Source organism: Eschscholzia californica, unplaced genomic scaffold (assembly GCF_041429995.1).
Source record: "Eschscholzia californica isolate CP2 unplaced genomic scaffold, dmEscCali1.0.p SCAF_1, whole genome shotgun sequence".
Lineage (NCBI taxonomy): Eukaryota > Viridiplantae > Streptophyta > Magnoliopsida > Ranunculales > Papaveraceae > Eschscholzia > Eschscholzia californica.
In genome coordinates this window covers 19,783,955-19,795,424 of record NW_028238198.1, presented here as the reverse complement: position 1 = coordinate 19,795,424, position 11,470 = coordinate 19,783,955, and the positions used below count along the sequence as shown (strand labels likewise).

The following is an 11,470-nucleotide window of genomic DNA, read 5'->3' as shown; positions in this document are numbered from 1 at the left end:
CAGATTACCTCAACAAAAAAAAAAGTCATCTCAGATTCTGTCAGTCTAGGGTAGGGGTGGGATTTTGGTCGGGACAGCCGGAACCCGCTCGCGACTTTCCGAGTCTGAAGGGTCCATGACCGTCCGATGCCCGAATCGGTCCGCACCCGCCTGACAGAAAAGCTTAAGCGGAAGGACGCAGGCATAGGTAGAGACTCCGTCCGCAATAGAACCCTAGTAACTCAACCAAGATTTCACATGTATAAAATATAAATGACACGAAAAAACTTGGGAACCTTCTGAAGAAATAATCAACTCGGAAAGTTGATTCACACCCAGAGATGATGGATCACTAAAAGAATATATTTTGACTAAAAAGTAGTATTACAATGTGACAGTTTTTGATTAAATGATAAATCTATGAGAATTGAACTCGTATACGTAGGAAAAAGGAAAAAGAAGTCGAGAGTCACTAATTGACAGGAATTGGCGAATTCATCAAGATACCTCTCGTAAATATCCTTGACGGAGATCTTCTAACTCGCAGAGACCACTAACTTGAAAGTTCACCTGTGAAATCCTCAACTACTGAATGTATAAATCAATCAATGTACACGAGAAGTATCATGGTTTTCGTTCTCCCAGTTCTGAAACAATCATTTAGTTCGAAGAAAAGTGCAGAAACGGAGACAACATTGCTCGCTGCTGAATAGGTTTGATTAGTCACTGTCACTGTCTCCATTTCGATCTGGAAAGAACAAAATGAAGTGATGTTATGATCATGAACAAGAGTTTGAATGGAAAGAATTAAATTCGAGATGGACATTAAGTTTGTCTCATACTTCCTGATGATCTTTTCCCTTCCATCGCTTCTTTCTTAGATTGGCAGCTTGAGCAAAGGAAAGGGCCATCCCAGGGACGCGAGTTTCCTGGGTTTTCTGAACCAGCATGTATTGAGATGCCTTCTTTAGGTTTTAACTCTAGCTGACAAATTGCACATCTAAACAACTTGAACAAATTGCACAGAGGATATTCTGTATCTAACCTGCAATTTTTACAAAGTTATATCTTCGGCTTAATAACACCATGCCCTTAGTAAAACCTTTAGTGCTCGTAACAACGACCTAAAAATAGTATGAAAAAGACGAACCTATCAGAAAGCGAAGCAGACTCTTCTTCGTATAATTCCTCCACTACATCTGGCTCGATATAGTCTTTATCTGAGGAAGACTCGGATGTCTTCCGGCGAAACATAGACTTAAAAACTCCTTTCGGATGCTTCTTTTGTTGTTGTAAAGCAGGGTTTAGTTTCTCTAAGGGCAATATATCGACGACGATACAAGTTGTATCATCTCTAAGTCCTTTCGAGTCTACAGCATCCTGCAAGTTTAGGAAGAGAATTAAACTAAAATATGGGAGTCAGCAAATTTGATAGGATTATTTGAGAAATAGAGAAGCTCATTGAAGTGCATATACTTTAACAATTTGAGCAGCTGCAGCGTCTGGTGGCATCCCACGGGAGCAATTCAGAACCTCTTCAGAGCACAAAGCATCCCAAACTCCGTCGCTTGAAATGATAAGCCTACCTCCAGCAGTAGAAAGCTGCAGGTGTATCAACAAACCAGGGAATTCATGTTTAGCTCGGGTCAAAATTCTAATATCTGACATAGCTTGGGGGACCATCCAGAGACTGGGTTATAGGTGCAAGCTTAAGCTTAGTGGGCTAGTGAAGCATATCACCAAGAACAAAACCCTGTACTTATTGGCCTAGGTGAAAAAGCAGGAAAAAATCGAAAGCAACCATTTGATCACTGTCGAGTTTTATTTGCAATGAATAAAACAAGAATGACTTGTGTAAACGCGAAAAGAAAGAAATAGCATACCTTTATTTGCTTTACGAGGGGAACAGGCACGATGAACTCGCCAACGTCCATATCTCCAATGGATCTTGAAAGACATAATCCACCAGGCCAGCATCTCAGAGGGCCGATCTGAATAAAATTTCATCATTAGGTCATTTTATTGTAAAGAACAGAAACGTGTTTCCGACCTCTTCAGGCATATTTTTCTGAGAGGCCTTTCAGGCATATTAAGCCTAAAATTGTGTGCTCCGCCTCGGTTGATATCTTATAAAGTAACTATGATTAAGCCATACACGGATTAAGATATACCTCTGCACCACCTCCAGCATTAAGACGACCAACTTCACCTCCACTTGCTGTTATGCGTTCCCTTCTGTTGAAAATATGAAGAATCAAGGCCAAAGAAAAAGTACAAACATTTCCTAGAGGAAGCAGTAATGGTAGAGAATCAATAAAACGTACTCATCTTCATTGGTTTCAAGCCTATGATCAGCTGAAAGAGAGTATACAACACCTTCAGCTGATTCAAGTATGCAACAGGAATCTCCTACGGATGCTACAGTTACTATGAATCCATCTATAATCACAAATGTCACCGTTGTTCCTGACGTTTTTGCTAAAAAAAAAAAAAAAAAAAAAATCAGGTTGCTAATCTACAAAATCCCTCAAATGTAACCAAAAAGCACTTGTCCATACCCAGATCAATATTTTAAAATACGTTGTTGCGCCTCAAGGCGGTTTGCTCTCACAAGGCAAGGCGTCGTCTCGATGCGTAAAAGGTGTACACTACTTTCTCTTTGAAGGAAAATGATATCAGTTATGTAAAAAACTTAACATAGTTTTATACTTTCCTACTGTAATGTCAAGTCCTAAAGTGTTAAATAAACAAAGACTAATATTTCTGTGTTGACCAACAACTCAAAAATAATAGGTGACTTCAAATGCAAACATTTTAGTATCGAGTTCAAATACGTGTGCCTCAAGGCATCAGGTGACCTCCTCACCTTTAGGCACGCCTCGAAGCGCACGCCTTGAAAGTTTTTTAAAACGTTGACCCACATGGTGCAAAAATCTGCAACATATAAAACATCATATACTATCTAGTATCTAATGCTGTCCTTTTACCTCTCTCTTGAAAATCTTTATCTGTTTTTACGAATCCTGCTACTAAAGACCTTGGCAATGCTGCAACCCATTCTTCTCTGGTTAGGTCTGAAGGAATAGCATCAATAATGTTATTCAAGAGATTCTCCTTCGAGTATTTAGCAGCTGCTGATCCATTATGTCCATCAAAGAGCTACAGAAGAAAATGATATGTCAATCCTATGACGTTCATTCATCGTTAAACATTAATATCATCAGAACAACATGCTCTAGGTTCGAATAGTTAGAGGAGTAACAACATATAAATATTGATAACAAGTATCAGCCGCTTTTTTATCCTGTGGCTAATGAAAAATGATAGACAACGAATCACGGCAAGCCACATAGGATGTATGTCTGGATTTTCTTGTTCTCTATCATTTCTCGTGGCTAAAACATGTCAATAATTACTTCCTCGAAATTCCAAACTAGTCCGATATAGGCGGAAAAACATACTCCATATACCCAAAGTGCTCTGGGTTTTACATTTAAAAAATATTCACGAATATATACGGGGATACCCAAAAGAACCATCCAATGTACATCCTAGATAAATCCACAACAATGCGAAGGATTACGACAAGACTATTCATACAACATTGTTACAACAAAATTCCTTTTTTTCTGTAGACCTTTATTTTTCGAAAATTTCCAAACTTGTGGGAGATAACTTGGAGTATACAAATAGAATGACTAGAGGAATCAGAGAAAAAAAAATACTTTATGTCCCCTTTCTTGGGATGAACAAACAGAAGAAAATTAGTGTCTAAGATTCTAAATAATTACATTATTATATACACTAAAACAACTATATCAACACAAATACAAAAAACCCACATTCCCAAATTCAAATTTAATCGGTTTAAAATTGAAAAGAATCAAAAAGAAAAGAAGAAGAAGAGGAAGAAATTTTACCGCAAAAACTGAAAATGTGGAAGACCCATCTCCTGGTATTCTCTCACAATCTGGTTTTAATAATGTCAAATCTTCCCCTTTTTTACTATGACTAGCTTCTCCATATATTATATCTGGGTTTTCAATCTTCTCATTATTTAATTCACGTTTCAACAAAATCCCTAACGGGACCATCTGGTGTTCATTCTTTGATGACATTATTTAACCAATTCTCTCCAATTACATATCAAAATTTCGTAATTCGTGTGCTAAACAAAGTGAAATAATAGAACTGAATTCAGATCTTCAATGAATTCAATAAAATAATGGTGAAGAATTCTTACGCGGAGGGGAGAGAGAGAGAGGGGAGAAAAGGGAGTTGGTGATTATTAGGTGAAGAATGACAGGGGGAGAAAACAGGGGATTTTCTGAATTATTGCAGAGATTGGTAGACGCGGATTCTGGAGCCCTTGGAAAATTCCATTGAGAGAGAGAGAGAGAGAGAGAGAAAGAGAGGCGGGACGAAATGGAAGCTCTTCCTCCACTTTCCAATTCATATACTGCTGACGTGGTGTGAACAACTCATTTAAGACGGATGGGGCCGGGTTTGGAGAGTGGGCCCGTACCTTTCGGTCCTGTTAGGGGTATCACTCAGGACCGGTAGAGGGTGAGACCCCCCAGGCCCCCACTAGTGGTGTCAAACGGTACCGACAGGTAATGTCCTCCACGAGCCGGTCTATCCCGGTAACATAAAAGGGCCGTGCTAGGTATGGAAATCGGGGTGGTTCGGATGATCAGAGTGTTTACTCCTTCACTGGGTGCTAAGTGTTATAGGTGCCTCCCCCAAAGCAAATTTGAGAACGCCGCCCGCATAAAACTTCCCTTAAGATTGTCTGGTGGGACTAGAGTGGGGTGATTTATCAAAAGTTTGTGTCTAAAACCTGTCCAGCCTGCGTACACTTTCAGGTTTTTTGAGTTTCCGGGGTCTTTGTCTTAGACAAAACTTAAGGCGCACCAAGTGGTGCACCCTTATATCACCTAAATTGGACAGTCCCACAGTCAATAAGGCACAAGACAAGTATGAATTGTGAGCATCGTAGAAACGTGTTTATTTTTCACCGTGAGAGTTGAGACAATGACCACATTGGGTTGTAGGTTATTTTTAGTTTAAATCGAACTAACATATCTTTAATACTAAATTAGTTTAATTTAAGATTTTTTTTACTTTCCATTTACTTTTAAGTTAAAAATGGAAGAAATCTTTATTTTACTTTCGACTTAGAATATAGTTAATCTCGTTAATTGCATAAATATGTGAATATAAACACGGAAGAATATAAGAAAACGTGTACTGTATTTTATATCGAGAGGCCTTTGTTTTCTTCTCATATTGCATAGAATAAACAAGGGACAAAATATACTAAGAAATACTATTTGAACTTAAGTGAAAGGAAGTTGTATTCTTCAAAATGTACAAAAAAAGAAAGACTGAACTTTCTCCTACTTCACTCTTCCTACAAAAGAAGAAATCAAAGTATACAAACTTAGTCTTATACTTTACTTCACTATTTGCTACATATTCATGATTATGACCTTCAAAATATATCAAAAAAGAGTAACACTTTTATCCACCTTCATTCATTGTTAAGGGCACACTTCAACCCTATGGGCTACCTTCAAACACAATCCCATCATGGACAAGAGATTTACCCATCATATATCATGCTTCTCTACCTTCACCTTCAAAGTACCCATATCCATCTCAACCTTCTTCATTGCATCTCTTAGTTCGACGATTCTCATTTCAAGATTTCTCATCTCCTCTCCGAGGCGAACTCTTTCACTTTGAGCTTTCCTAGACGTCTGTAATTCTACAACTTGTTCGGGTTCGGAAGTTATGTTCATTAGTTTCTCTAGTTGAGAAATCAAAAACTCGACGTTCATACCAAGCTCTTTAAATGCTTTTAAACTCTTCTTCCATACTATAAGTTCATCCTTAGAGGTAGTAACCTTACTAGCTCTAATGGCATCTGCAATGTTGACAGTTTCCGAGATGATTCCTGTAACCAACTTAAAGTTGAGACCTTCCAAGAGATTTTCATGAAGAAAAGCATTCTGACTGCAACAAAGCTCGTAGTATTTAGTCCGAACATATTCCGATATTTCAGGATCTAAAATCAAACCGTTCACCGTTATGTTGAAACTCTTTAGACTCTTGATTTCTTGAAACTCAACAATGGAGTTTGAAAGTTTTATACCTTCCAAAACTTCAGAATCAACTTCTTCACTATGGGTTTCAAGCTGATTAGAACTAGATAATGGTGGGCTAATGTCTTGATCATTGCCTTGAACAATGGCAGTAGAATGGAGACAATTAGACTTGGAGCGCTTGGTTGCAGGTTCATTAGTTGTCTTTGTAATCGTCCCTGCATTATATTTGTTAGTTAAACAGTAAAGTATATGGCAAGAGGCGGTAGAAAAGATTTAGGATACCCATTTAAAGATACCCCGAATATGGAGAGGTGAGTAGATACCGTTACAAGGGCGAGAATCCAATTCTAGAAGACCTAGAGCACCATCAACTTCATCTAGAGAATTTGATCTTACAATGTAAACCTAAAAAAAACATAAGAAATCATTTGAATAGGAAGAAACATGGCGAAAATCAATTACTAGAACATCATGTAACATTGACATTAGTAGGGATATTGGTATGTGATAGCAGAACGAGGTGTTGGACATGGTGAGAGGAAAAAGACCAATATGAGGGTATAATAGTAGACTTTTACGTTCCTAGCACGATCTTGAGCAAGTTAACATAATCATAAGAGTACCCCGCGGATAAAAAATACTGAAAATACTAAAAAGTAGTATCCATGTTATATAATCATATATTCATATGGGATATGGCGTCAACGACGAACAAAATCGAATACCTTGAATTTAGTATTCTTGATTAATTGAAAAACCAAAGCATCTCCTGTTATTAACTTGTGTGCAATGGAAAACCCTCGCCAACCCGCACTTAATCCACATTTAGCAGCAAGAAATTTCGTTTTGTACTCTTCTCCATTTTCATCCAACAAAATAATTTCCGAATCTTGTTTGGGTAGGTTCAAGTTGCAAAATTGAGAAGGAAGCCCCTGTTAATTTATAGAAAAATACAAACTAATCAATCATATAAATAGTCACTAATACCATAACTCAAGACATTGAGGTAGAAATGCGCTTACCAACCAAAAACCCACAGCAACATGGGAATGAAGCATAAGTTTAACAAAGCTAGGGAAGTTAGAGCCTAAACTCAAATTGATTTCCTCCGCTCGCTCTTGTGCGGATGATATAACTTTGTCGATATCCATCGACGATCTCTTTTTTCTACAGACGAAGGTAAATGTGAATAATAGACCGACAGACAAACAGACAGACAAATAGACAAAGAACATTACAAAACTATAGAGAAACACAAGAGATAATCCAAATGTTGATTCATGTATGACATGAAACTAACCCAGAAGTAGACTTCTTTAGTGGATCAGCAACCACCTGTTCAAGAACGAAAAAGTTTTCTTGTTAAAAATAACTAATTTTACAGTGCGATATAACGATAAGCTAGGACTAAAATTTTTCCTTGATAATTGTTAGTCCTTTTAAAGAGGGTTAATCGAGGTACTAATCACTTGGTACTAGAATATGAATGTAGAGCAAGATAATAGGATTTGACATCGTATTTTCTTTGCAACCGTCCAACTCGAAACCAAATAGCAGTGAAAAGTCCAAGATATTATTGACATACTAATGAAACTTCCCTTTGCCTATGTGGGACTATTCTCTAGTAAGCTCTCAAAGAGAGAAAACACAAGATTTGAGAAAAACATTGATTGGAATGATGGGAACTAATGATTTCCTTATAGAATCAAATGTAGTGTCTTGATGAAGAAACGTAGAGAGAAATTATACAAAAATCAGAGATTTGTACAAAAACTACTCAAAAATCCACCAATTTCCCCCAAAAAAAGTAAAATAGGAAAAGAAAGGGAAGATTAAACAAACAAAAAAGAAGGGTTTTGAACAGCAAAAGGTAAAGATTAAAGGGTTTCTTTCTTTTTAGCAATATGGGTAGTATCTATCATAGAAGAACAAACTATTACAAGTAGAAAAATATAATGTTGTGAATGTATAGATAGAGAGAGAGAGGGTAGAAGCTTAAACCATGGTGAGAGAGTGTGAGTTGAGATTGGAGCTCTGTTTTTTTGCTTGAGAGAGACGAGTTAGACTTGTTCCATCTTCCATCTTCCTTGTTAAAAGTTCACAATCTTCAGGCAAATGAAATGAAATACTACCCAATAAGTACGGTTGTATTACTAAAAAACCTGAGGGTTTCAAGTTCAAATTTCTAGCACAAGTAGAGTTTGAGCGCCAAAATTTGAAGTGTTTGAAGTCACCAATAAAAAGGAAACATTAATTAAAATAACTAATGGCCCACTAGTTTATGACCAATTTACTGCATAGCCCCCTAGCTTATATAAAATACCCAAATGACCCTCTTCCATCCATTGACTGTTAACTTCTTCATTTTTAGTGACTCTTTGCCCAAATGTCCCTCACAACTTTTCTTATAAACTTTTTCTTTCAGTGACTCTTTGCCCACTCATATCCTTCACTCTTTCTTTATTTGACTTCTCAAATTTTTATGAAAGTAAAAGAATGAAGTTAATACATGAAAGATCAGAAAGGAAATAAAAAGGTTGACTTCAATTCCAATAGAAGATAGAGCAACTAATTTGAAGTAAAGAGAAAGGGCAAAAGCATTAGACATCCTCTGTTGAACTTGATGGCGTTTTGCAACATAACAACAATATATGAACACCTTTCACCCTTGCTTCGTGAAGTTGTTAAAGAGCTTTGTTATAGTTACTAATGTAAGCTTGATGATGCTATTGTTGATGGATTTGCATGATTTCTCCACTAATGGGGGCTCCAAAGCACCATAATCATAAGAGAGATCAAAAAGGGTGAAAATTTGCAACTCACAAGCATGATTATTGAATCCTAAACGTACATTTTGTCAATTTGTGTTTGGATCCCTAAACCCAATCTTAGGATTTTTCTACTAAGAATATCTCGAAGAGCCATAAGCTTTCTCTAGATTTCTTTTGATCAAGACGCATGGATCGGATGATAACTTTCATTTGAGCGACGTTTTACATATGTATGAAAGAGAACAAACCAATTATATTTGGATCTTTCGTATTTCTTTATTTGTCTCCTCAAAGAACGAAGGAGAGTAATGAGAAAAAATTTGACTTCTATTAATGGAGGTCAATGAAAGTTTAAGACAATTAAGAAAGAAGATGATGAAGAAGAAAGACTAAGGAAGTAGGTGGGAGAGAAGAAAATAATTAAAAAGGGGATACTTTTGGAAAGTGTAAAAGGCAGCTAACCGTTAATGGATGAAAGGGGGTCAATTTGGATATTTTATATAAATTAGGGGGTTAGTCATAAACTAAGGGCATTTGGGAAATAACATATATTTGAATGGGAAAGTCTTTTCAGTAGTTTTCTTATTTCCTTTTTGGAATGGGAGCTTCTAGAGGAATTTCCCAAGTAAACATGATAAGCAGACATGATAAGAGTAAGGGTAATATGACATGACATATGAATAAAGGGATCTCAATTCAAATTTAATTTGTTTTGTAGGTGTGAGATGTCAAATTTTTTTTTAGGGACGGTAATTATAAGGCCCAAAATGGGGAAGTTAAAGAGAATCAGGCCCAATACTAAATAATAATGAGGAAAAAACCCAGTAGGTAAAATTACAATTTTACCCTCCAAAATGAAATTTTCCGTCCAAATCAACGTCAAAAACAATTTTGAACATTTCTGAACAATTATTGGTTTGCTCTCGAAAATTTTGTAAATTTCTGAACAAATCTTAGTTTGTCTCAACAATTTGTAAATTTTTGAACAAATTCGTTTTTGCTTAGACATTGCTTTGCCAAAATATTTCGCATTTTTGTCTTTTGCATTTTACATAGACAAACTAACACAAACATTTTGGCTACAACATTTTTCGATTTGTCTTGTGAAAAAATAAATGGTTTCCGCATTTTTTGTTTTGCTTTCGACATAAATATAAAGACTAAAGCATTTTTTTATTTGTCCTTTACAAAAATTAAGATGTTATACATATTATCCTTTGTATTTAACAAATTCGTTAACGAACATATAATAGTTTGACTAATACATTATATATGTTGTTAAGAACATAATTATACATGACGCCAACATTTTATAATAAGTCGGGACATTATTATAGATATTGTCAACATTTTATAACAACACAATGATATATGTTGTCAACATATAAGGGTAAAAATGGAATTATGAAAAAAATATGTTGTCTTGTTAACAACATAATTACATATGTTGTGAACATTTTGAAAAGTGTTCAAAAAATGGGTCTTTTTGACATTATTATTTTTGAGTGGGTTTTTTTCCTATTAGGGTCTAGATTTTTGGGTTTTTCACTCATTTTTTCTTTTTTTTAATTATGATTATTAGTTTTTGTCTAACCATACATTGTTAATGCAGACGAGAACTAAATTTTCGCTCTCCACGATTGGTCGCTCGGGATATGAAGCCCCACGTGTCAGCCCATTAAAAAAAAGTAAAACTTTTGAGGCATCCAACAATTGGTGTTTGATGACAATGATGAGGATTGAATTCTAATTACTATTGTTTGTCTTTATGCAATGTTTAGCCGCTTTAGAGGAACTTTTGAGGCATCATAACACTAAACAAATTTTTTTATATACCATGATGTTTTTGTTTGTTGGGTTGAACTTGAATCTCGATCAGTATATATTGTCGGACAAGATTTAGAGAGAAAAAGTACACCATTTCCATTGTTTAAATTTTGTCTCAACACATACTCCCGCCAATTCACTTTCTCTCTCTAAATTATGGTCGGCCTCGTACCCGTGCCAGATAGGTGAGGGGCCGAGATAAGCCCTCCGGTGCTCCCAAGTCCCAACATGTCATGAGCTCGAGGCCAGGTACCAGAACAACCAAGACAGGGAGATGATTTCTGGGAATCTGTTGAAACCCAAAAGCATTTGTACAGAGAGAGAGAGGGAGAGAGAAGACAGATTTATGAGAAGCTTATCAGCATATCATACAGATAACAAAGTTTCTTCCATTAATGTTAACCTAAATTACATAACAACAAGAGGAATTTGCCACATAATTTACTCTTTTTTTTTTTTACTTCATTGTGTTGTTACTCGTACCCACTCAAATCGACCTTCTAAGGGTTTTTCCTTCACGAAATCAAAATTATACCTGTCATTTAATCAAATCAAATTTAATCAAATTTAATTACTTCAAAAGTTCAATTTGAAAAACCTAATTTAACTTTGATTACCTCTCTGAATAACGTTTTTGTTCATTTTTCTCTGCTACTGAGAAGAAATCTTCAATTTCTGCCTTTATTGGCATCATCATCGTCATCATCACTTTTTCTTTCGTCGATGATCTGTTGCTTGATGAACTCTTCTCCGGCATCTTCTCTGTTGTCTCAAGTTCGCCGG

General features: G+C 36.1%; 2 protein-coding genes across 3 annotated transcripts; both read right to left on the bottom strand.

Moving 5' to 3' along the window:
- Positions 1 to 321: 321 nt before the first annotated feature.
- Positions 322 to 4,440, bottom strand: LOC147564936 (putative protein phosphatase 2C 12). Of its 2 annotated transcripts, XM_086651324.1 has the most exons (9): positions 3,900 to 4,440; positions 2,967 to 3,138; positions 2,304 to 2,457; positions 2,151 to 2,214; positions 1,863 to 1,970; positions 1,456 to 1,581; positions 1,130 to 1,359; positions 822 to 1,024; positions 322 to 727 (listed from the first exon to the last, which is right to left on the bottom strand). In XM_086651324.1, the coding sequence occupies exons 1-9, from the start codon at positions 4,095 to 4,097 to the stop codon at positions 699 to 701; spliced, it is 1,284 nt and encodes a 427-aa protein (XP_086507450.1). In that variant the 5' UTR covers positions 4,098 to 4,440; the 3' UTR covers positions 322 to 698. The 2 variants fall into 2 exon arrangements, with proteins under 2 accessions (XP_086507450.1, XP_086507451.1); XM_086651325.1 differs by lacking the exon at positions 322 to 727 and having other exon boundaries at positions 790 to 1,024; positions 3,900 to 4,407.
- An 856-nt stretch (positions 4,441 to 5,296) lies between these two features.
- On the bottom strand, positions 5,297 to 8,315 carry LOC147564935 (B3 domain-containing protein Os01g0234100-like). The gene is made up of 6 exons (XM_086651320.1): positions 8,091 to 8,315; positions 7,390 to 7,424; positions 7,112 to 7,256; positions 6,815 to 7,021; positions 6,413 to 6,494; positions 5,297 to 6,304 (listed from the first exon to the last, which is right to left on the bottom strand). Exons 1-6 carry the CDS (start codon positions 8,169 to 8,171, stop codon positions 5,592 to 5,594), a joined length of 1,263 nt encoding a protein of 420 aa, XP_086507446.1. The 5' UTR covers positions 8,172 to 8,315; the 3' UTR covers positions 5,297 to 5,591.
- Between the last annotated feature and the right edge of the window lie 3,155 nt (positions 8,316 to 11,470).

Excerpts from the sequence above, each read along its gene's own strand:
- LOC147564935 (XM_086651320.1), bottom strand. The coding sequence starts at position 8,171 with ATGGAAGATGGAACAAGTCTAACTCGTCTCTCTCAAGCAAAAAAACAG. Across the intron at positions 7,425-8,090 it reads ACTCACACTCTCTCACCATG|GTGGTTGCTGATCCACTAAA; the intron begins GTTTAAGCTTCT and ends GTTCTTGAACAG. Across the intron at positions 7,022-7,111 it reads TTGCTGTGGGTTTTTGGTTG|GGGCTTCCTTCTCAATTTTG; the intron begins GTAAGCGCATTT and ends ATAAATTAACAG.
- LOC147564936 (XM_086651324.1), bottom strand. The coding sequence starts at position 4,097 with ATGTCATCAAAGAATGAACACCAGATGGTCCCGTTAGGGATTTTGTTG. Across the intron at positions 2,215-2,303 it reads CTTGAAACCAATGAAGATGA|AAGGGAACGCATAACAGCAA; the intron begins GTACGTTTTATT and ends TATTTTCAACAG. Across the intron at positions 1,582-1,862 it reads CCCTCGTAAAGCAAATAAAG|CTTTCTACTGCTGGAGGTAG; the intron begins GTATGCTATTTC and ends ATACACCTGCAG.